Raw genomic sequence first — 24,316 nt, forward strand, 5'->3', positions numbered from 1 at the left:
ATGGGCAAATCCAGAATCATAATCATCATCCTTGGAACAGTACAGGGTCATAGAGCCAATAGAATACATGGTTAACAAAAAGCAAACAAAACACACAACGAGAAAGGGGAAGCAGGTCAGGAAAACTTCTTCCAAATAAATAACTTAAACAATTAATGTTGGATGTTATAAATAGAATATAAGAGCTAAGGAGTACAACAAAACACTGACAACTCTGATTACATGAATTCTGTCTAAATATCTTTGTGAATGTGATACTACCATGTGCTAAGGGTGAATCATTAACTAATAAGCAAACTGATCAGATTGAAATGTTGGCTGGCTGTTTGGACAGCGATTTGAAGCCTGGCAACAGTCCTTTCAAAGATCAGTTCAGCCAGAGGGAGTTTCACTAATTGCATGCACTTGTGATGAGCCTCGGTGTCGGCTGACCTCTTGCAACCCTGGCATTGGAGAAGAAATCATGCCATCATTCAGTTAACTTGGTCAGGCCTATTACATATTGGAGGTTAGAGGGCATTATGTGGGGGTATGCGGGTATATCTTTGCATGTCTTTTGTTTGTGTGCATGTGTAAAATGTTTTTCTATAACTGGAAAACCAGTAGGAAATTGTCCTCACAATCAAAACATTTATTTATTTTTTATTTATTAATAGCTTGCATTAGATTTCAGGGCCAAGGTTAAAAAATGAAAAATGAGACCTGCATTGATGGTGTTTGTACTTTGAGTGTTACTCCCTTGAATTTCTAGCTTTAGCTGCACATTTGTGCCCCTTCGTAATTGTGTAATTTGCATATTGTACTTTGTGTACCTTTTGTTTGTATCTTTAGTGTAAAAGAACCATCCATCCAGCTATATTTATATACTCATCCATTCTTACACATTATTATATCACCCTATGCTACCAATATCCACCTTCGCACACCCTACTCATGTCATATATTGTCCTACCATCAGACTAATCCAGATTTATCCCATAACTCTTATCCCATCCAACTCTAGATTCTAGAATCCTAGATTCCCTAGTTTCCATAGCTATCTTTCCCTAGCTAGCCCTTGATGTCATTATGTCCCACAGTCTGGGTCTATGGATTATATCTGCTCCTCCTCTTTCAATGTGAACTGGTTAATTCACTATGGATTATATATACTTGTCCTCTTTCAATGTAAACTGGATAATTCACTATACTGTATATTGTCTGCATGTCAAGCGTTCCTTATCCCTGTTGGAAGAGGAAATATATAATAAAGAATCTGGACTGGATTGTTCCTCCTGAATGTTTTTTAATCAGACACGCTGTAGTGTTCACTAAAGTTATATGCGGACCAGACTCATTCAGATTCTTCCAACAAAAATCCTACTTTGAAGATTACATGGGTATTCATGAATCTCTCTTACATAAGATCCAACCTTGCACTCTACAAACAACCTTCATCTTAATGGTTTTACACAGCTAATGCACCCCTCTCTTTCCCTCCCTCTCTCTCTAATTTCAGAACAAAGTGCTCAACATTGATGGAGTCAAAGTCAAGCTTCAGGTAAAGCCTACTTTCCTATCCAAAATGGTACCAAGTCCAATAGATTCCAATGCCTGTAACTGTGTTTATACTGACTAAAAGTGGCTTTTAGCTTTAGCCAAGCAGAAATTATTTTTAATAAAATTTATATCTGGTTTCCACTTTCATAAAGAACTTAAACAATGCTTTTATGTCTTTTGGTTTGGACAAGGTGTCATCATAAGAATACCTCCTTTCTTGTATAAATTCAAATGCTGGCCCCATTTTAGGACAAAATTAGATCTTATTAGGACTAAGACAGACTCTTCCCTTTAATCTTGTAGGAACAATTTGTCTCATTAGCCTGTTCTTCCTCCCTCCCTCTCCCTCTTTCTTTCTTCTCTCTCTCTCTCTCTCTCTCTCTCTCTCTCTCACACACACACACACACACACACACACACACACACACACACACACACACACACACACACACACACACACACACACACACACACACACACACAGGCATTCTCCATCCCATCTTTTCTGTTTTGCTTTTTCATCCTGTCAAATGTAAACCTGCAATTATGCAACTCATTACAAACAGTCTTAATGAGGCCCCTGATTGAGGATTTCTCTATGTGATGTGTTCATTTGAGCTAATTGGCTCTGAGCACTCCCAATGCACTACAGGCACTGAATGCAAGGTGAATGTTCTCATGTAATATGCAACTCCCCATTAGCACCACAGGGAGCAGAAATAACACGAGATTCAACATCTGACAGATTGTAATGCAATTGGGGAAAACCCATTTTTGTGTGCATGCATTTGTGCCCATGGATTGAATGAGTGAAATTTCTTTAGTGGGAAATGTGTCAGTAGTAATCACCTCAGTTGAGAAGAGGTGCTGTGGCACATGTCTACAGGGGAATACATTATAATGAAAAAAAAACGAAGAAGGAAAATATGGCTCATGAAGCAGCATTTAATATCAATTAATATCCATCACTCAGGGCAGAGAGAGACTGAGCCATCCTTGATCATCCATGATCACTGCACCCATCCACCTTAGCCTTCTCCCTGTCAGGAGGGAGAAGATAGACACATAAGAACAGGAGATAGGGTGTGAATAGTTTTCAAACAGATTATTACTACATTCCTACACAGGCTGTCAACGCACTCCAGCTACATTTGCAAATGTCTCCTAAATGAGCAAAAGAGGTAGCATTAGTCAAATTTAGTAAAACCTCTTAAAAGTTGGAGTGTAAACACATTGTAGCCAGTGCCACTCTCATATGGCCTCTTTCATACAAAGTGAGCAGGACTTAAAGCTTCCTCTCTGTAGGCCCTACACACTAGAGAAGGACCTTCAGATGAGCTGCACAAAAAGGCCCAGAGAGAAAGAGAGGTGGAAAACCGAATCTAACACTTAACAGAAGATGAAAGCTAAGTGTCCTCTTATCTGCCCCTCTTTCTCTTTAGATCTGGGACACTGCAGGACAGGAGCGCTTCCGCAGTGTTACTCACGCCTACTACCGTGATGCCCATGGTGAGATGTTTCCACATACACAAACTTCCACATGTCACAATGTTGGTACTTTAAAGAAGCATCCTAGCTGTTTTGGTAAGCATCATGGGGTTCTCATTTATTTCCCGTTTATGTGGTAACTAGCAGATTTAGGAGTTTTTCCATTTTGGTGAAATTTCTTATAAAAATGCATTTGGTTAATGCTCTCTTGCTGTCCCTAATTCTATTATTGTGTGATGCCTCTAAAGTAGGGAGAACATCAGAACATGATGAAAAGAAGGTATATTGGATTTTCTTTAAATTTAGGAAGTCCAGCCAACAGTACATTAAAGTAGGTTAACTTGGAATTAGTGACTATATGTATTTATATGGAATATGTGTAATAGCTTCTCTGCATTAGATGTCTCTCGTTTATCAAGTCTCAGCTTGCTACAGCTTTTAATATGGGTTGTTGGTGATGATAATGGTTAATATTATTATTATTGTTGTTGTTGTTATCTCTGTTATCTCAGCCTGTGGCTGGTGTCTTTTCATTACAAGGCAGAGCACTATCTGGATCCTTGGGCTATTAAATATAGTTCAGTGGACCAAACTTTGTGTATGAATGCAGTCACAAGATGCCAACTTTTTAATTAGTTTTCCTGAGAGCTGCTAGATGTACTTTTGTAACTCGATCTTCATAGTCCCTAGCACTCCAACCATGACTGGAATCACCTTGGGTTTTGTCTTCCACATCAGAGCAATTTCAATCTCAAAGTCCATGTATTTGTTGTTTTTGGAGGTTTTTCTTCTTCCTTGAGTGAATAGTTCTGTATAGTATGGCCCATCTGCAGTGCACTGCCTCATGATGTCGTGAGTATTCACGACTTTCTCTGCCTGGAGCTCATACCATTTCTCTGACATTTAAATTCAGAAAACACAATGTGGTATAATCTTTCAGCATTGTGTTATTCTACAGTCTCACCAAGGCAGGATCCCATACTATACCAACACTTGCATGAAAAATGCTGATAGAAGTCCAGCTTAGTTATTTTGATGTATAATGTTAATAGATATTATTTTCCAAAAGTCTCAATACCACATTACCTTGATAATAGTAATGTTATAATAATAATAATAATAATAATAATAATAATAATAATAATAATAATAATTTGGTAATAATGTATATGGGGAATAGTTTTATCCCAAAAATGAAGTCCATTCATTGTATAATCAGTAACTGCAAAATCTTACACAGAATGTCCTGACTAGAAATAAAGCAATTTTGGCCTATATCAGAACAGAGTAAAACATTGGTGTCAAGATAGTGCCAGAGAATATTTAAGTGATATCAGTATAGCCATAATCAAGCTGCCTGTTTTAGGCATGTCCCTACATTTGACACAATGTAGGGCCAACATTGGGCCTATGGGATTCATGAGTTTAAATAGACAAACATATTTGAAACGCACAAACTTGTATTTAAAAAAAAAAAAAAAATTACAACAGATGTCACAAAGCAGCTTTACAAATGTTCAAGTCCAAGCCCCAAGTGAGCAAGCCACAGGCATCAGTAGCAAGGGAAAACTCCCTAGAGCATGAGTAAGAAACCTTGAGAGGAACAAAGACTCAAAGGGGGGGACCATCCTCCTCTGGCCAACAATAGTCACAACAATAATAACAATTTAAAGAGAAAAATAAATGAAAAAATGAAAAAATAAGCAATTCATGTCTACTCCAACTTTCTACATGCAATAGTCTTGTCCCGATGGTGTGCATGTGTCTGAGACCCATCCTGCAAGAGAATGTCCATTAAGGACAATGGAGAAGTAGTTGGCTGGGGTGGAGGTGTGGTGGGCTACAGCAGGGTACATCAGGGGGTGGTGGGAGTAGCCATGGCAGCTGAGATGGGATGGAGCTCAGTAACATCACGACTTCAGGGGTAGGTGTACCTCAGCAGAAAGTACACCTTGTATATTCCCTTGTATATCCTTTTGAACAGAATAATTTTAATGATGCTGACTGTGTTAATCGATATCTTTAATCATAATAACAGCCAAACAAGATTTTTTTCTTTTCCAGAAAAGAAATATTTCTCCTTAGACAGCTCCTCACCCCCCAACCTCATGCTTTGGCTTATAAAGACTTAAGCTTTACAAACCTTGTCTTTTACACATGCTGAATCAAGGCAGAGAGAATGAAGGGTCATCCTTTGACAAGAAACCCATGCCTCTGTGACACACTTGACAACCTTATTCTTTCTCTCTCTTTGATTGCTGAAAGAATGCAACTAGTCCACGTTGCACTCTCCCTTGGCACAATGCTTCTCTGTACACACCATCACCCGTCAAAAACACCCAGACAAACCCACACACACATACACATGCACAGATTTTCCCTGCTGCTTGCTGGCCTTTTCAGAGACCATGGCTCAGTTGGGTACTTTTATATAAGACTTTTGACAGTTCTTCAGCTTAGCTGTGTACGTAGATACGTAAAAGGTGTAATAGTGGAACAGGGAAACATTTCTTTTTCTCTGGTACCTTACAGGAAGCAAACCTCAAAGCCACTATGACTAGACTGCACTGAGTATTCTGCTGGGCTTTGAACAGCCCAGACGTATTTGGACAGTGACAATTCTTAGTCACTTTATTAATTTATTTTCTTCCTTTACTACTTATGGAAGAAATCACAGCCCTTTTAGATGCAAAGCACTTTATGGTCCTTTAGCCACATTTAGATGGCTGAAGGTTCTGTATAAATGGGAACTCTTATTGCTTAAGTGGGGTGCTATGTAAGAGAGGCACTCTACGTCTGTGTCTTTATTTATTGTCTAGGGAAAATAAATAATTGGATTGCTTGCTATGAGCAGAATCAGTGCTTTTGGCCATGAATACTTCCACACAGAGGCCAAAGTGCCTTTCACACTGTGCAGTTTATTTACAGTGTGAGAAATGTGTAGGAAGGGTTAGACAGGATGGTGAGTGGATTCGTTGCCCATTGGCAGTTTGGTAACATGGTCTGAGGATCCAGGGGAGCTGGCGGCAGCTCAGGTCACCTGGGGCAGGAGAGCTGCAGCTTCCATTGCTGAGCAATCTTCTGAATAGAGAGTAAGAGGGATGGGTCTGAGCATACAACTCAGCAGAGACTCTCCCTGGGTTATTGCAGAGAAGGTGACTACAGAGAGGTTTTAAACTGCAAAAGTGCCTATGTTGGCTGAAGTCCAGAATATTTAGTGCTGAAACAGACCTGTTGTATTGATTCTAACACCCAAGAGAGCAGACAGAAAAGCTGAAGTGGTTCGTGCTTCAACCTCTGCTGCTGCTTGGTTGTTTTTGGCTTTAATGTACGCTGTTGTATCAGCTCATGCACAAAAAACTAACAAACGATCCAAAGGGAATTCAAGAATTGAGCTTTGCAGCTGGTGTGTGTTGCTATTGTCTGTCATGAAGATCTTAGCAGGCCATAATGAGGCTCAATAATCTATATAGATTAATCAATTGGCCAACACAGTATGTTAAAAGTAATTGTTTGGTTAAAATGTAAAACAGTGGTGAGCCAGCTGGCAGATCACAAGAACTATTTTTGATGTATGAACAGAATCAATTCAGTGTGTAGGCATGGATGTGTTAAAGACTATCCTAAAGAGAACAATACACCATCATGACCTTAGATGATTTTAAAGTGTAGAGACAAAAGGCAAACCACTGGCAAGTCTCAAAAATAGAAAGGACAACTGACATTTTACTAAAAAGTTAACTTTTTTTTCACGACTAAGTTCTGGGGAAAGGTCTTATAGCCAAATGAAATCTGTTTTGAAGATAATGGATAAGGGAAATGAGGAGGAAAAAAATCCCAAGTATACTAGATTCTAAGTGTACTGATGTGAACACTTTTATTCTTTTATTTCCTAAGTGCTCTATTCCATGTGCTTGTACCAGTGTATCGGAAGAGTAGCAAAGGTGTAATGTGACAATTTAAATAATCACTAAATCTGATTTTATATGTTAAATAGATATTGGCTATGCTCTAAGTATTTCAGCCTTGGAGGTATAGGTACACTATATTGGTTGGCCAAGTATAAGCTAAAATGTAATGCCTAATAGGCAGAGAGAATGAAACGTGTGTTTAGGTATTTTTTTGTCCTGTGCATTATGGACAGTTATCCCCAATAAAAGCACAAAGTATCCACTCACCAATAAGCCCCTGATGTCAGAAGTTTATTGTTCAATTAAAGGCTGACCTGATCATAAGGACTTATGACTTTAATCTAATAGCAAAATAGCATAGTAAAATAAACAGTATAATAAAATTGTAATAAGAGTAACCATAGCTATTCATAGGAACTGTATTGCAAAACCACTGACCAAATGTAATACAATACAATAATATTATAGCAGTACATGGTAACTAAAATAAACAACATAATAGCATAAAATGCAAAGGCTATGCACATCTTGAATGGGCCTACATAATGGTGGCAAGTTGTTGGGATTTGGGGTATAGCAACAGGACATGTTCCTCTGGTGGGGCGAGTCATCAGTTACAGTTGGTGTTAAGTTCATCTCATATGTGATGCTATCAGGGCTACAAGCTCCTTATTAAAGTATTCAAGTATTTGCAGTTTTTTTTTCTTTGACCCAATTAATATTAATATTAATTTAGGTCTTTTTTGAATATGCTTTGGCAAAGGTTAAAAAAAACAATTCTGGATTTCAACATTTTGCAAAGGTAGGTTTTGTTGTTTGATGCTTGATAAGCAAACTGATTTTGTTTCATAAGCATTAAACATCATTTTCCATTTCCTGCAGGATCTTGTTTGTATAATTTTTTTTTTTACTTTCACAAATTCCTTATTGTGTTTTATGTTTTCACAGATCATCTTAATGATGGACTTCAAATTAAATAATATATTTGCAGATTTACAATGTCTATATTTTCTTTATATTATTTGTTTTTTCTGCTTTCTGTAGCATTTTTGGATAATAGTCATATTTTCTGCTGATTTCTTTAACAGCAAGATTTACATAAACTTGTCAGTTTTGAAATTAGTGATAATAAATTCAGTCATTTTATTAATAAGATCAACTAAATTTAACACATGAATGTATCAGCACTATCTGGAGCTTATCTATAGGTCCCGTGGACCATATACATTTCACTAGACTCCAGTTGTGTCTTTGGCCTGTTTGAGGTAGACATTAATTTAGCCGGATTTGATCTGATAGTTTTACGGATTTGGTCAGATAGATAGTTTACTGCTTGATTGTGAATGCACTGAAGGAAGTTGGGTCCATGTCAGTGATTGCATAGTCAACTACACTAGCTCCAAGAGCTGAACAATATGTGAACCTCCCTACATAATCACCTCTGATCCTGTACAAGCCTGAGGATCAACAGAGATGCCCTAGCTCCGTTTCCACTTGTGTTTATGGCACTGTCAAGGTTGTTTCTGTTTTGCTGGATTGGTGAGAAATACAGAGGGCTTTGACCAAACACATGGTTGGTGCCCTGTGGGTCTATGTAGTCAGGGTTAGTTCCTGTTCATGCATTGAAATCTCCACACTGTAGCACATATCCCTAGGTCTGGAAATTGTTAATCTCTGTATGGAGGCTGTTTAGATCATCCACATCATGATATCTGTAGTGCTTGTCTTATTTCTAAGGACAGTTTTTTGACAGTGTGTGTGGGGACACACACATCTTATTCTGTGTATATGTGTGGAAGATCAGGCTGTTCTTGACTCTTGACTGATAAAGTCTACATATATTTTGTCAGGAGTTACTTTTTTGGTTTTTATGGAGGCTTTATGGAGGCTTTGCTGTCCTGTGTGCTAATTGCCAAAGTGTACATTTTGAATTAAACAATCCCCCCCCCCCCATTAGATATAGGAAACCAATTCAAAAATGTATAATTATTGTTTAGTAGTTAATACTATAGTGGCATTTCAACTGCCTGTTCAACTTCAGAAACTAAATTTTGAAGATATTTCAGGTCATTCCAAAAGTGGCTGCACTCTAATTTTACTCTCTCTCTCTCTCTCTCTCTCTCTCTCTCTCTCTCTCTCTCTCTCTCTCTCTCTCTCTCTCTCTCTCTCTGTTCTGCTCCATCTCTCTTGCATACTTTGCCTTCATTTTCCCAGCTCTGCTGTTACTCTATGATGTCACCAACAAAGCATCTTTTGATAACACTCGGGTAAGAGCATTATTGCTTGCTTGCTTTCATTTCATCTGGTAATAGCTAGAAAAACAGCCCATCATTAACTCTTTTATAATATATGTACTCCAGAAGAAAGGATATGGAAATAGCTATAGCTAATAACTATATATGTCTATAATTTGCACTGATAGAGAAGTTCTGGTTTTTTTTTAGTTGGACAGAGTCAGAGCAAATGTATTTAATATTTCTGTCCCTTAATGAGAGGGATAGAGTATTCATTTTGTTAGTTTAACTCTGGGCCTCAGGGTACGGTCATAGATCTGTTCTATCCAGCTATGTGTCTCTGTTGTGGGGATGAATGGGGAAGCATTCTTGAGGAACATGAGGAACACCAACATACCTCTTTACAGGTGAAAAAAGAGCTAAAAATGAAACGGAGCACACACGTACACACCTTGTTTGATTAAAACATTTTAAAAAGGGAATGGTGAATGGGAGTGGACCAGGCTTTTACCTTATCCCTTTGCTAAACATTTCAAAGAAATTGGCAACCCTGAACAAGAGTTTAAAATCTTTTTATTTCTTTTACTGCTACTGTATTCAGTCCTAATATGATATTGTCTGGTAATTAGAATTTTCCGTCAATAAGCACATGTGTTTAAATTTGAATATGCAGGGAAAAGACTATGCTAGTACCACCATATCAGATCTGCTGTGGTTCTTGTTGAAAATTCAATTTATTTGAATTTATAGTATAAGTTTGGCTACAGATTAAATTTACCTGAAGTATAAGGGACTGCTTTCTGTAATTCCGGTGTTTTCTGAAATTCATTTTAATTGAAAACATAACATAATTTTAAAAAGATAACTGGAGTTAAATGAGTAACAAGTCTAATCAATTTCTCAATGACAAGTTGACATGAATTTATAAAACTCAAGATAAAAACTGAAACATCAGTCAGATGTTTCTACAGCAAATCAATAGATTAGTAAATGATGACCATGAACACTGATATAATTTGTAGTAGTGTATAAGGTATGTCTATTGTAACAGTGTCCACAAAGTAATATGCATATCATCTTTCTCTCACTATTCTAGAGAGTCAGTCAGTACAGAGACTACAATTTTCAGCTAGATAACTTCACTACAGTGAAGAATGGATAAGAACGTCCTGATTAAACATCACAGGGGAGTGTGAAAGAAAGGACTCAAACAGGCTGTTCAAATACATATGCAGGCTTTACTGAATGTATGAAGGCCGCGAAAGGGAAAAGACTTGACATGCAGACAATAGGAACTGGCAACACTTTGTGGGGATTCAGTGAAACTAAGAGAGTATTTATAAGGTTTATTGGGGAACAGGTGCAGATGAACATGATGACCATAGAGACAGTCAGCACTCAGAGGATGAGGCCCTCTGGTGGTCTGAATGAATGTTGAAGAAATAAAACAAAGTGTTTCATATTGTCTCAGTAAGTGGGAAGAGACTGGATCAAATGCAGAACAGATTTATTACAGGGAGTAAGCAAAATCTAGGTCAAGACTCAGAAACTGGTCAAGTGATGGGCAGAATTTAATAGTCAAATTCAGGCTGGTCAACACAGTGTGTGCTGGTCAGGGAGACACTTATGGAATTCCCAGATGAGCTCAAAATCCGGGATATCCTTTGCCAATGCGTTGTATGGGCCAGCACAAGGAGGTAGTTACTCCAGGTCTGTGAAACAAAGGTGAGAAAAGGTTCACAATCAAAAGTTAATAACTTTGTTTCCTGAGCTTGTTGTAGAGTTTCATCTATCTCTAGTAAAATAGGTGTTGCAAGGATACCTACTGGAAGAATCACCTCCTCCTGGGAATATATGTCTACCTCAAAATCTCCTGTTCAACAGACTGTGGGTGGTATGAGACATGAAATACAAACCAGGAAAAGATGCAGTTGAGGCACCAAGAAGTTCTTAGGGATTCTGGATTCTTCCAAGGATTACGATCCAGAAAGGTCTCGACCACTCCTTTAATCCAGTGTCTCCACTCCTTCAGGAGCAGTTTGACAGCCAGCAGCTCATGATTCCTGGTATCATAATTCTTGTAAGCAGGGGATCAGTTCTTGCAGAAGTATACACATAGGTATAATTTCAGTGGATCTCCCTGTCACTGAGGCAGGACAGCACCTACTCTAGCTTTCAAAGCATCAACCTTCAGTCAAGGCTGGTGAGGATGCTTTAGGATGGAAGTATGGGAACTTCACTGACAGAAAGGCTTGTTATGGCTCTTTAGTCCAAATAAGCCTCCAGCATTTTCCGAGGAGAAGAGAGGTCAGAATTGTAGCTACAGAACTAAAAGGAAAGAGATAGATGTCAGATTAAAGTGGATACATTGTTTTGCAAGAGGGTATTGCATCCACATGTAGTAAAATGGTACAGGTGCTGTAGTGTTTGCTCTGCTAAATACTTCATAAAACTGATGTCAAATGGGGCTTAGCATTCATTGAGGAATCAGGGGGACTTTTCAACAGGATGGATAAACAATGAAACATTAGGCAGGATTTCTGACACTGAGGCTACCAGGCAATTATTTACTGAGCAGTCCAGGAAGTTGTTGGGTCAAGCCCGCATTGCCGCAGGAGCCCTAAAATTATATGGTGAACTGGGATGCTTGTCAAAAGCGGTGTGAGGGTCTCATTATGAGTAGCACCTGCTATTAGAGAGATGAAAGCATGAGGAAAGGTGCACTCTCAAGGGTTTGTAGTTTTGTTTCCTGAGCTTGTTGTAGAGCTTCATGTCCAATACAATAGGTGCTGCAAAACAGTACTGGAAAGGATCTTCTTCTCCTGGGAATGTATGTCCACCTCATAATCTCCTGTTGTCAACAGACTGTGGGTGGTATGAGACATGAAATACAAACCAGGAAAAGAAGCAGTTGAGGGGCCAAGAAGTTCTTAGGGATTCCAGATTCTTCTAGTCAAGATTTGCAATTAATATACAAAATAGGGAATCTCTAACTGCCTAGCAGGACTCTCATCTATAAAGTTCCATGCTGATTCCAAATCAACGAGGGCTCTTGATGAGAAGACCTTATGGTAAATAGAAATTTGTATGGGAAGAAAGCTTAAAGTAAAGGAAGACAGTAGGGAAAATGAAGGTTCATGTATCAATGATGGCACGTTATAGAGGGGCCTTTGAAGACAGTGCTGAAGGTCCCTCTGTCAGTGTGTACAGATACTGAGTGAATTATTACTATTAATTAATCTATTAGGCCTAAATACATTTATTTATTTATTGTTTGTTTGCTTGCCATTAATAATCATTCTAATAAATAGGTCACTAGTTCAACAGGACAAATTAGTCATCGATGTTCTGGGAATCCATGAAATAAGCCCTTATTAATTAAGCACTTATTCAAGATTGTTCCATCTAGTATATGTAGTATCACTTGATGAGCATTCATTGAGCTGAGCTCGAAGTGGTAACAGCTGAGGAGTTTAAATTATTCACTTGCATTTTTAAGTAAAGTTCTGGAGAAAATAGTTTTATAAATACATATGTGGTGTCTAATAACCTACTGTAAAAATTTCAGTCAGTATTTTGCTCCAATCATAGTATGGAAATGGAAATGGCATGACCTGAGACTTACTATTACTTACTTACGCAAACCATCTATTTTGGCCCTATTTGAACAAGTCCAACATTTGACACAGTTAATCATGAGATCCCAATCCATCAAGTAGAAAATTGGGTTGACATGTCAGGGACTGTTTTAGAGTGACATAAATCTTATATGATGAATAGAAAGCACTTTATTGTGCTGACAAATCATTCATCCAAAAAATTTTAATCTTCCCTTTGGAGTTCTACAAGGTTCCATTATAGGGCCTATGCAATGTCATTAAGAAACACAAGGTAAACTTTTATTGCTATATTGATGACAGTACATTTATTTCCCTTGAAAGTCAACACTGTTGACTAACAAATTGTTTCAGACATCTCTAAATCAGGACAAAACTGTAATCCTGATTCTTGGCAATGAGTCTTGGTGTTATATATTAAAACTGAAGTACAATACCTAGGTGCCATTTTTTATTTTAAACTTTGTTTTTTGTCCCTAATTTAAATAATGCCAATAAGGTTGTTTTCTGTTATTTGTGGAGTACTGTTAGTCATTTCTGCCACAGATTATTACAGAGAAACCTTTCCATGCATTTGTCCCAAGTAGAAATGATTACTGCAACATTCTTTTTACTTAGCTTCCTAAAAAAAATATTCCATACAAGTTGTAAAAAACATAGCAGCATGAATTCTAACAAAAAAAAGAGAGCTCATATCATTCCTATTTTGAAAAGTTTGCACTGGTTGCTAGTATGCTCTAAGATGGACTTTAAAGTTATTTTCTTTTTTTAAAGCCCTCAATGGCCTAGCACATGTGTACCTCACTGAATGTCTACCACTTTGTTCCAGTTTGCTCATAAACATAGATCTGCAGATTCTGGTCTTTTCCAAATGCCCTGTGTAAACTACAGAAATAGTGGAGAGGGCTCCTTTTGTTTTATGCTCTTAAACATTGGAACTCATTACCTCTTACAATTAGGTAGTCAAGGACAGCACATATTTTTAAGATAATAATTATTTTTAAAAATAAATAAATAAAAAACACCACAGGGAGGCCATGAGCCAGGACATAATCAGCGCTTACCCTATATAACAGCTTTACAAAGGCCACTCTTTGTAACACATGTGCTAAACTTGCCAGTAACTGGTGGTTTCTTGGACAGCGGTTCTCTGTTGACTTTCTTACCTGGTCTTTCAGAGAGTCTTCCTTCATGTGTGTCTGCAGTTGTTTTTCCAGGGCAGAGTTACTCTTTCAGTTGTTTGTGTGTCTACCAGTTGTTCTTCTCTCTGCCCCATGCACCTTTTCTGTAGTGGGGTGGTTAGGGCTGAGATCCTTGAATGGTGTGGAGCCTTGTTTGATCCCTGGGCTGCGCTAGTTAAACATGCCCTGCTTCAGTTTCATTTGCCTTCCCGGCAGTGTTGTTTTGTTATCATTTTCTTATTCCTTGTCAATTTTTAATTGTTATTCTTTTGAGCACCTTTTATTCTTCTTTTTTTCCCTTTTTGCCTTTAAGATCAGATTATATGTTTAATAATCATTTGAAAATATATCTTGTTTGAATTAGTTGTCATTTATTTTTGTTGTGCTTTTTATTATTTATATCTTTCAACTCTAAATCACTTTGAGATGCTTGATATATGAAAAGTGTTCTATAAATTACGTTTTTTATTATAACTCCTTGCCCCTGGTTTGTCGATATCTTTTGATGAATAAAAAGTGGTTTATTGCACTGGCAAATGAGTGTTCTCTGATGATTCCACTTTTGAGGGGTTAAATGGGCATGACCTAGGTTCAGGGTTAGAATCAGATGGATTAGGAGCATAGAGTGAAATCCAGGGTTTATTGTGTCTCGAATGGCAGGTTATACAAATGCATCGCTGTAAATTTGATCAAATTCTGCCTGGACACTGTAATAAGAGCTGTCTTATTACATCCACTTAATACCATAATACAGTTCTGGGTGAGAGCTTTGTATTAACATGGCATGGTTGAACACCACCCTCAGTGTAGAGGAGAATTACTCATATGACTCTGGTCTTTCTCTTTCCCATATTGCTGTAGCCTGGTCCACACACACCCAGTTAGTAGTGAAGTGACAGTGGTTATTTTCCATGTATCCATAGTTGGAGCAGAATAATTATGTATGAAATATAGGGAATACAGGAGTAGGAAGACCTTGTAGGAAGACACTGTAACGGGGTTCCATCAAACTTCTTGTGGAGAGCTATATTACCCTTCAGGACAGGAGGGTCAAAGATATGGCATATGATTCTCTGCCAAGGTGGTTACAGGTGTGAGGTCAGGAAGAGTAAATTGGCATGGTAAACATTGTAACAGGCAAACTATCCATGATACCAAAGGCCATGATACCAAACTAACATAGAGAACTGGGCCAGATTCACTACTGCACAAGATGCACACTTATTTTCTGCTTATCAAGTAATGGACAGAAAAATTTACAATGCAAAAACAAATGGCTCATAAACACAGCAGACTGTTAAGTGGGTACCCTGATAGCTTCAAGACTCTGCTGTGCCTGTTGAACATGGTATATTGGCCATTTATACCTAAGGACATATGGACCAACTGTAGTGTCAGACTTTTATGTAAATACCTATATGCTGATTTGTCACTTAGGCTGCATTTTGACATCACAGTATACATCTACACTACACTGTAAAAATCCCAGTGTAAAAATCCATACAGGTGAATGTCACCAAATGAGACTTACATTTTGTGTAGAACTGGAGTTGATACTATAACTGAAACTGTCACACATCTAATTTCCAATTTAACCAATTATCTGCTGTGTTTTAGACATTAGTGTGTAATGTCTTTTTTCCTTGTTTTTCAAATGATATGAGAGCCTAATGCTATGTGCTTGTTGCAGATTTGGTTCTGATGCTATGGATTACATACATTTTTTAAGACAGCCGTCTTAAGTACAGCCAAGTCTGCACTTCAGTGGAAGGTCATGCATTTTAAATGTAAAAATCAATGGAGCCTTCCTCCCCCACAGGATTTTGTTGTTTGTATAATGTGTGCAATAACTCATTGTAATCAGTGTAATCGTTATTCATATGGCTTAGCTGACAGTTTAGGATGAATATGGTAATGTCTTTGCAAAAGGAGGGTCAGCAGGGTGCAAGCTGTGTTTTTATTAGTGATGAAAATAAAGAAAAAAACAGAACATGGCAAGCAACATAAGCAAAAATATACCATTTCCTGATATAGAATGCTTGCTTAGTGACTGCAACAGTGCTCGTCACTCAGAGTTGGCAGAGTTGGTCTATGTCCATGGTCTTTCTCTTATAGGGGAAAGAGACTATTTAAATAGGCTACCCTGAACATGGAACAGGTGCACCCAGTATTAATTACCCACTGAATCAACCTGAGGAACCTTCTGCCCCACAGACGATGCTCAACTACATCCCCACTGCCTTTATGAATTATCCAAAACCAAACCAAATAGTGTGAAAATAATCAATACTTTTTAAAATAACAGGACAGTCAGGACAAAAAAATGTTTAATATTTGCTGGTTTTTGTTTTGAATGGAAAAGTCATTTCAGAAGTCATTTTTACTGGACTATGGACAGACTTGCTTAAGTGCTCTTTTGTAAATCTGTTTGATACAGGTAAAATTATTAGTGTCACTTTATTAATTAATGCAAATTGTACACAGTTATGTATCAAGATATCATTTTATAAAAGTCTTGACTAAAATGGTTTTCTTTGAAAACCTGTTCTTTTTTTTTTCTACAAAAAATTTAGTTCATCTGATAAAGCCCTGAAAATTAGCTAGCAGTATAGGCACCAGAAGAAAGGCTTGAAACCTTATTTACCAAACAAAATTGGTTTGGCAGAGTCAGAATATCAAATAAGATCACTAAATTGTATCTTCTGCAAATTTAAGCAGAACACAGTGTAACTTGTGGTGTCTTTAATGCCATTTCCTTTAAGGTCTCATTTTAGCATCAAAAACAAGTTAGAAATATCTTGAGGAACTTGAGTTCAGCATTGGACAGATGAAGACCCTGAGAACCATAGCAACCTTATCTTTATTACATTCCTATTTAGCAAGCGTTTTAATCCACAATTAAAATTTGATAGGCACTATAACTCAAAGGATTTTTAAGCCATCATGAAAAGAAAAAAAAAATCTAATTTAATATCTTAAGTGCTATTTCTGCTCCAAAGAAATATGACATGATTTAATATGTATACATTATTTGTACTTGTCAGAGATTGCTGCCAGTTTATCTTTATTTTTCATTGTCTCTGGCTTCACAAGTCCGAGCCTCTGGCAGGCAAAACATTTATGTCTAAGATAGTTTCTTTACCTCAAGAAACTCATTTGTAAAGGTCATATTTGGTCTTCATGGCTGCCCTTGACCCATCTTAATGAGTGTTCCAAGGAGCCTGATATTCTTTGTGTGAATACATTACCTATAATGGCAGAGACAAACCAGGTATTAGCGCAGTGTGTTTGTGGTGCCCTATTGGATGCAATTGCTTGAGAGTAGATATTTTACAGGAAACCTGAAGAATAGACCACTTTTCAGCCTTTTAGCTCAGAGGGACAATGGCCCTGTCTGAAAGCCCTGGGCATTCAACATATTGATGCTCAAAGATAAAATTATTGACCAGCCTAAATGTGTTTGTATGTTTTGGCACTGAAAACAAAGCCCAGAACCCTTTCCCTACAGCTAGTGACAATCTTTTCTAATAAATGTTAATAACAAGAAATGGGCTAGCTAGCTTAACATCACACTAGCTGATGTTAACTGTGTTGCCGGCTCTGGATCTGGCAGCTCTACATGACTTTTCTGCCAAAGCCAAGAACTCATAGATTTTTTTTTTATTTGTCACAACCTATCATTGTATGCGAACAAGCATGTTCTTAGGAACATATTTTCCAGTTCACTTGAACTTTATTTTTAGCTAAACTTAAGAAATGTGTTCAGTATGAAGAACAAGCTCTAGGTTTCATTCTGAATGTGAGCTTGCTCAGAAACTGTTAGCCCATGTCATCAGTTGCCTGTAGCAGTATTTTGCTTGTTTTCATAGTGATAGACAAGACACTTCCTTCCAGAAAAGGAAAGTTCTGAATGCAATTGCACTTTGCCTATGCCAATTATGGATATATTTTTGAAACAGGGAACTAACCAAGGATATCTGTATCTCTGCCACTAGGGGGCTGCAAGTGCAAGTTTTTAAAACAGCACTATATTAATTAAACAGTTGGCAATACATTTGCATGCCTGTGCATATGGCATTTATGTATTATTCTAGTCTTGTATGTAGAGTTATCATAATGCTGCCTATACAGTAGCATTAGCTTAGTGACACAGAACAGAAGTGTATAGTTGACCATGACCTATGTTATGGTGAATGTAGTTTTTCTTAACTACTTCATAGCCATATAGTGCAAATATCTAAGATTTTCTGCAGGAAAGAAACCACACCAGTTTGTAACTTGACTTACTCAAGAATTAAGCTCATAAACATGGATTTAAAAATGTTGCATTAGCCGCATAGGATACAAAATGTCCATTTTATAGTAAGGGCTGTCAGTTCACACTCCGCATTGGCAAAAATGTAGTCTTTCAGATTTCCTCAACTGCCTGCAATGCACAGCACACATAATTTTGTCCATGCCAACATATTTTGTGCATGTCAAGATATTATCATGCCACCATGAGTTTTGCCATGAGTTGTTTGTTTTTTATTTTAGATCAGAATCAGTTTGTTTAGGATCCCATTCACTCAATATGTAAAACTGCCAAAAATGTAATGGCTTGCATTACACATTTTGCAGTATATGCAGAGGCAGAGGCAGGGATGGGGGTGGAGACCAAACCTACGCACTTCGCAGCCACTGTGCCATTAAGCCATTAAAGCATTCACTTACAGACTACAGAATTTGAACCAGGGTTAGCAATGCACAGCCTTGAGTAATTAGGAATATGAGAGAGGACTTGCACTAAAACACGCATTCAACATCTTTACTAAACATGAATAATTAAGGATAGGCCTGTAACTTGTGAGAGAAGCTGCTTCCCTTCCTTGGGGAAGCAGGATTTCGTGAGTCACTGTCCAGACTTCAGATAGAAACTGTATCTGTTAAAACTGAAAGATTCAAAATGTGTTATGTAGTCAATATTATTGGGTACCAAGTTGTAAAAGGAAGGGAATGAGTTTGTCCTTGATCATGTAGCAGCTTCACAAGAAAGACTGTAAAATGAAGTGAGAGCTAATGATTATCAGACTAAGTAATGCACAGATGAGATCATGTGTAAACATCAAATAAATGACCATCAGAATGTGAAATGTTTGTTAAAGGCTAAGCGATTCTATTTATGATCAGTTGGCAACCGTTTGTCAGTTGTCAGAAGAGAGAGAAATGATGTAATTGAATTCTCTACCGTCCAGATTTTGTATAGGATTTAGGTATTAAAACAGTTTATGATTAAAAGTAGCTTTGTGTATTAAGGATGTGTATTTGAGTCGATTATTTATTTACCTAGTTTTCCAGATAGAGTCCCAGTTTTATTCCTTAAACAGAAATCAAATTTCAGAACAATCTTAATTTCAAAACAGTAGAACAATTGGGGATGTTTGTGATTTTGTTTTGCACTTTTTTTTAAAGGTGCAGGCTTATTAACTGCTGGGGTAATTGTTTTACAGAAATTTATGAAGAGCTAATTTATCATTATGGATTTTTAAAGTGTAATGAATATCACTAATAGAAAGAGGTCATGAAGGTCTTTTCACTGATATGTTTAAAAATGATTCAAAGATATAATTATTATTATTATATATATTATAATTATTTCTTTATGTTGCTTCAAACACAAGCAATTACTAATTGATCACTAAAAAACAAATTCTTATGAGGCGGTTGTTCCTAAATTTCCTTTAAATTTAGAAACAATTCTAAATGTTTAAATTAAATGTTGACTTGGAGGGATCATTTAGGCATGGGACAGGGGCAGGGACAGAGCTTAAAAGAGATTAACCCTCAATTCCTCAAGTTGTACTCAGTCATAATTGAAAGTTGCTTTGGATAAAAGTGTCAGCAAAATATCATAAATGTAAAAGCTAAAAATACCTATTTCATCAATAGCCTACAAGGGAGCTGAAGGGGTCTGTAGAGAACAGAAACATTTTCTCAATATTCCCCCTTTAGGATTCAGCGTTTGAAGCACTGTTACATTGTTAACGCAATTAAAGAGAAAAAAACAAAATCAGGAGTGCGGTATCAGTATGTGCGATAACTGAGTCATATCTGTCTGTGCAGGCTATATCTCAGGGAAAGGTTCAGGCAGAGAACAGTGCCCCTGTTCTTCTAAAAAAGAGAATCTATTTTCCATAATAGGAGATTGAGGCAGATCTAGAGGGAGGCGAGCTGAGCACTTATCCCCACAGCACCTGCCAGCTCACTTCTCCGAACAGGCAGCCATCCATCCAGCTCAGGTAGACATGGAGCAGTTCACCTGCCAGCTCACTTATCCCCACAGACAACCATTCATCCAGCTCAGGCAGACATGGAGGAGTTCAAACATTTAGGTCTAACTCGAAAATGGGTTTGTGCCTCTACATCTTGGGAAATGCAAGGCCGTGCTGATGGTATCCACAGCTGCCGCAGAAGAGATCCTCATTCCTTCTGACACAGCAATATTATTCTGCCTTCAAGATAAGGGATTCTCTCACTTATATGAGCTCACATATCACACCTAGTTGACACACAGTGTGAAGGCATGGGAAGTTCTGGCTCAGGCCATCTTGAAAATGAAATTATGTTTGAACTAAAACAATCTAAAATGATGGACAATTATTAAAATTATGAATGATGTCAAGTAATATTACATTAGATATCCTTGATCACTTTACATTTATCTGATGCTTTTATAAAATGCTACTTACAGTCATGACCAAGTACAAATTGAGCGTTAAGGACCTTTCTCAGGGGCCCAACGGTGGCAACAGTAATGGGGTTTGAATTATCACACTTCTGGCTACTAGTCATGTACCTTAACCACTGAGCTACCACCACTCATTGAGCACGTCACAATGGTGTCAAGCTAAAAACAATCTGCAAATCTGGCAACCTGTTTATTATCCATATTCCACTGCCTATTATAATGCGTAATTTGCATAATCTAAAATTTTTATGTAAAGTACTACTGTGTGAATGATATAATCGTTGCCCTACACTGCAAGTCTATCTTGCTTTCTAAATACTTCTGAATCTGGCAGATTTCAGGCTTTGGAGGTCGCAGGTGTATATCTGACCCAGCATTTCCTTTGGCTGCCAAACCACAGGCCCTTTAGAAACTTGACTGGACATCAGTGCACTGTGGTGAAAAAATGCATAAATATTTGTCACTCTTTTGTAGTCAGACACCCACACATTTATAAACATCTTCTGCTAAGATTTCAGCCAGCAAATTATTTTAGATGAAAGCAGATACATTGTATGCTACTTTATTGATTATTGCCATTCATACACACCACACATCATACACATGCAACATTCCTAGGGTGGTTATATCTGTAGTTCTGTTAACTTGTGGTTAGAGGTGAGTATATGTAAACGGGTAATCGAAATAATAAAACCATTTCTATAAGAACATATTATATACCACTTAAATAATGAGCCTTAATAAATCAACTGAATCATTGCCTACTAGTTTGTTAATGATTGTTAGTTTTCAGCATTCATAAATTACTATAATGATTATAAATTAATCATTATAAATTATCTTCTATATTTGATCTTCTACATACATAAATGATCTTCTTTGCGATATCATACATTAGCCTGTTAATCATTTTTAATCATTATTATAATATGTTTGAAATCTAAAATAGTTTAAATTGGTAAGCATTTACTTGTACATCTTTAACTGTGCCCCAAACCAATTTTAAAAATCAAACCAGACATTTCACTAGGGACAAAAACAGAACTGAAAATGTAATAATTTTCAACTGTTCCAAAATGAAATGAAACGTAATGTACTACAGGTCAATAATGTAATTTATTTAATTATATTTAGCCCACAACTTGAGTAATTATTTGAATAATCATTACGTAATCATTTGGTATTATTTAACCAGTTTGGATATGCAATGATTGATCAGTGATTGATCAGTATCTCTACTCAGAGGTATCACAGGAAACAACTAAACACAGCTTAGCAAGAGAGCAGAGGGAGGTGGTTATGGGCTCTTCACCAGAGTCTCCACCTGCAGTACTTCATCTCATCAGCAGGGTCAGTGGCACATGCTGGTGGGATGAAGCGCAGAACAGTAGGACCTCTCCTGCAGGGTCGAGCTTGCATCGGTATCAGACCTGATAGGAAAGGCAGCTGTACAGAATGGAATGCAGTAGACAGATTTAATATATACATATATTGATAGAGAGATATTCAAAATTGTAGTATAGTGCACAGAGTTTCCCGAGAAACAGAATGTTTTTGACAGAGGTCTTAGTTAAAAGACATTACGGTAGTCCAAACTTGGGGTAATAAAAAAAACTAGTTTTTTGCTGTCATGTAACTGTAATGTTGAGCAAGCTAAGGATTCAAGTGCTGAGATGGATTCAATTGCTCAGATGAGCCATATTTATTATGAGAATATTACTGTTAATCAGCTAATCACTGTTACAATGATTACACATAACCATGGACTAAAAGAAGACCATGGACTAAAAGTGGAGTTAAACCTCTGAAGTCTAGCAGCATTTTTCTGTTTTTGCATATTTTCTTAAATTCACTTTAAAGGTTCCTACTTATGGCATGATATCCATACGTTTCATATGAAAATGTTCAGAATAATCACAGCTCTCTTCTGAATGAGCTACCATTTGGCCTAGAGCACTGCATAAAGAAACAGAAATGCATCATATTTTATGTGAAAACCTTTACTTATGTGAACCAACTATTTTGTGTGTGTATACAAAAATGTATTCTTCTTCATCAAAGGAATTAATCCCCTCAGGCTCTAAAGCTCCGTTATCTTTGTTACTACTTTCCAAAATTGCTGCAACTTCAGCAACTGTACACTTGTCACACAACTTTTTAGCTAGCTAGCTAGCTAAATGTTGATTGAATGAGGAAGGAAATATTTCTGACATGAAGGGTAAAGCCATAAAGGGTATTGCCAGATCTATTACTAAGGCCCTTCATGTCAGAAACATTTCCTTCCTTGTTCAATCAACATCTTGATTGAGTTAGCCTCCTTGACATCTTGATTGATTGATTGCTAAATTACATTTTTTTATTTTTATTTTACAATATCAAGTCCATCATCCAGGTTGCAATGCAACTGTTTGAAACCCTGCCCTTGAATTTGTTGGCTGTTCAGGAAGGTGACAGGCCCGGTGGAGGTGTCAATTATTGTCTTCTGTTCTTCGATATAGCTGTGGAAGTGCTACACAGCCCATACAGTTGCCAGCAATGCTTTTTCACAGTCCAAGAACCTTAGGTCCACACCACTGAGAGACCTAATTGTGTATGTGACCACACACCTGTCCTGGTGTCCTGTCACATACACATACACAATCCCTTTCTGGGAAAGGGCAGCACTGAGACAGTATTAGGAGAAGATTTCCTCCAAGATTGCAGGGACCAGTACAGAGATGTTGCTTCAGCTCATTGAAAGTGGTCTCCTGAGGTGCTTCCCAGGTGAAAGGCTTATCCTTTTGGAGCAGTTCTGTTAGACGGCTAGAGATTTTGGCCTATTTCTCAATGAACTGTCTTGAATAGTTACAAATGTCAATGATGTTGCATAGTTCTGAAACATTGCTTGGGGTGGTGACGTCTCTTACTGGTTGGATCCTACCAGACTGGGGTTGGATGCCATCAGTTCCGACTAAGTGTCTAACATCCTCGATTTTTGTACAGAGTAACTGTCCTTTGGTGAGAGCTTTGCATCAGCTTTGGAGAGTTGGTTGAGGACATGGCAGATCTCTGCAATGTGGCTTTCCCATGTTTGGCTCCACATGAGGAGGTTCCCTCAGTTGGCTGTATCACTCATTTCTTTGTGGAGAAAAATGTTAAACTCTGCTGGAGAGTTGGAGTATCCAAAGGGACATTGAATCCATGTGAATTGTCAATTGCCAAATGAACTGCTTGTACTGTTCAGATAGGTCCTCTTTCATGGTCCAGAACCCATTTGACAGGTCCACCTTGGAAACAAGCATTCTTGACCTTTGGTGAGTTCTTGATCCAAGTAAATCATAGGCCAATGAGAAAGTGGAACTTGCTTGTTCAGCTGTCTATTCAATTGTCAGGTGCCACTTTTTTTTGGCTTTAACGCTGGCTACAGCGGAGAATGGAATTCTGTATTGTCGAATGAGTGTTGTTGGGTCAGTGGGGATGTACACTGTGTGGAGGTCTGTGACACTTTTGAGAGCTGTTGTTGGATCTCATCATCAAATCGTGGGTAAGCTTCTCCTGGAACGTTGCTAGTCATCTTATCAGTGGAAGGCCAAGTCTGATTGCTCTTTATGACTGCATGAACTAGCATCTCATCTTTATT

General features: G+C 37.6%; 1 protein-coding gene across 1 annotated transcript in view; it reads left to right on the forward strand.

Moving 5' to 3' along the window:
- The window catches only part of LOC113590967 (ras-related protein Rab-26-like), an 88,485-nt gene that overhangs the window by 41,721 nt on the left and 22,448 nt on the right, over positions 1–24,316 (forward strand). Inside the window, exons 3-5 of the mRNA XM_035527473.2 lie at positions 1,499–1,540; positions 2,982–3,048; positions 9,153–9,205. Of these exons, the coding sequence (XP_035383366.1) occupies positions 1,499–1,540; positions 2,982–3,048; positions 9,153–9,205 (162 nt within the window). The remainder of the gene's footprint in view (positions 1–1,498; positions 1,541–2,981; positions 3,049–9,152; positions 9,206–24,316) is intronic.

Source organism: Electrophorus electricus, chromosome 3 (assembly GCF_041902795.1).
Source record: "Electrophorus electricus isolate QZ-2024a chromosome 3, ASM4190279v1, whole genome shotgun sequence".
Taxonomy (NCBI): domain Eukaryota; kingdom Metazoa; phylum Chordata; class Actinopteri; order Gymnotiformes; family Gymnotidae; genus Electrophorus; species Electrophorus electricus.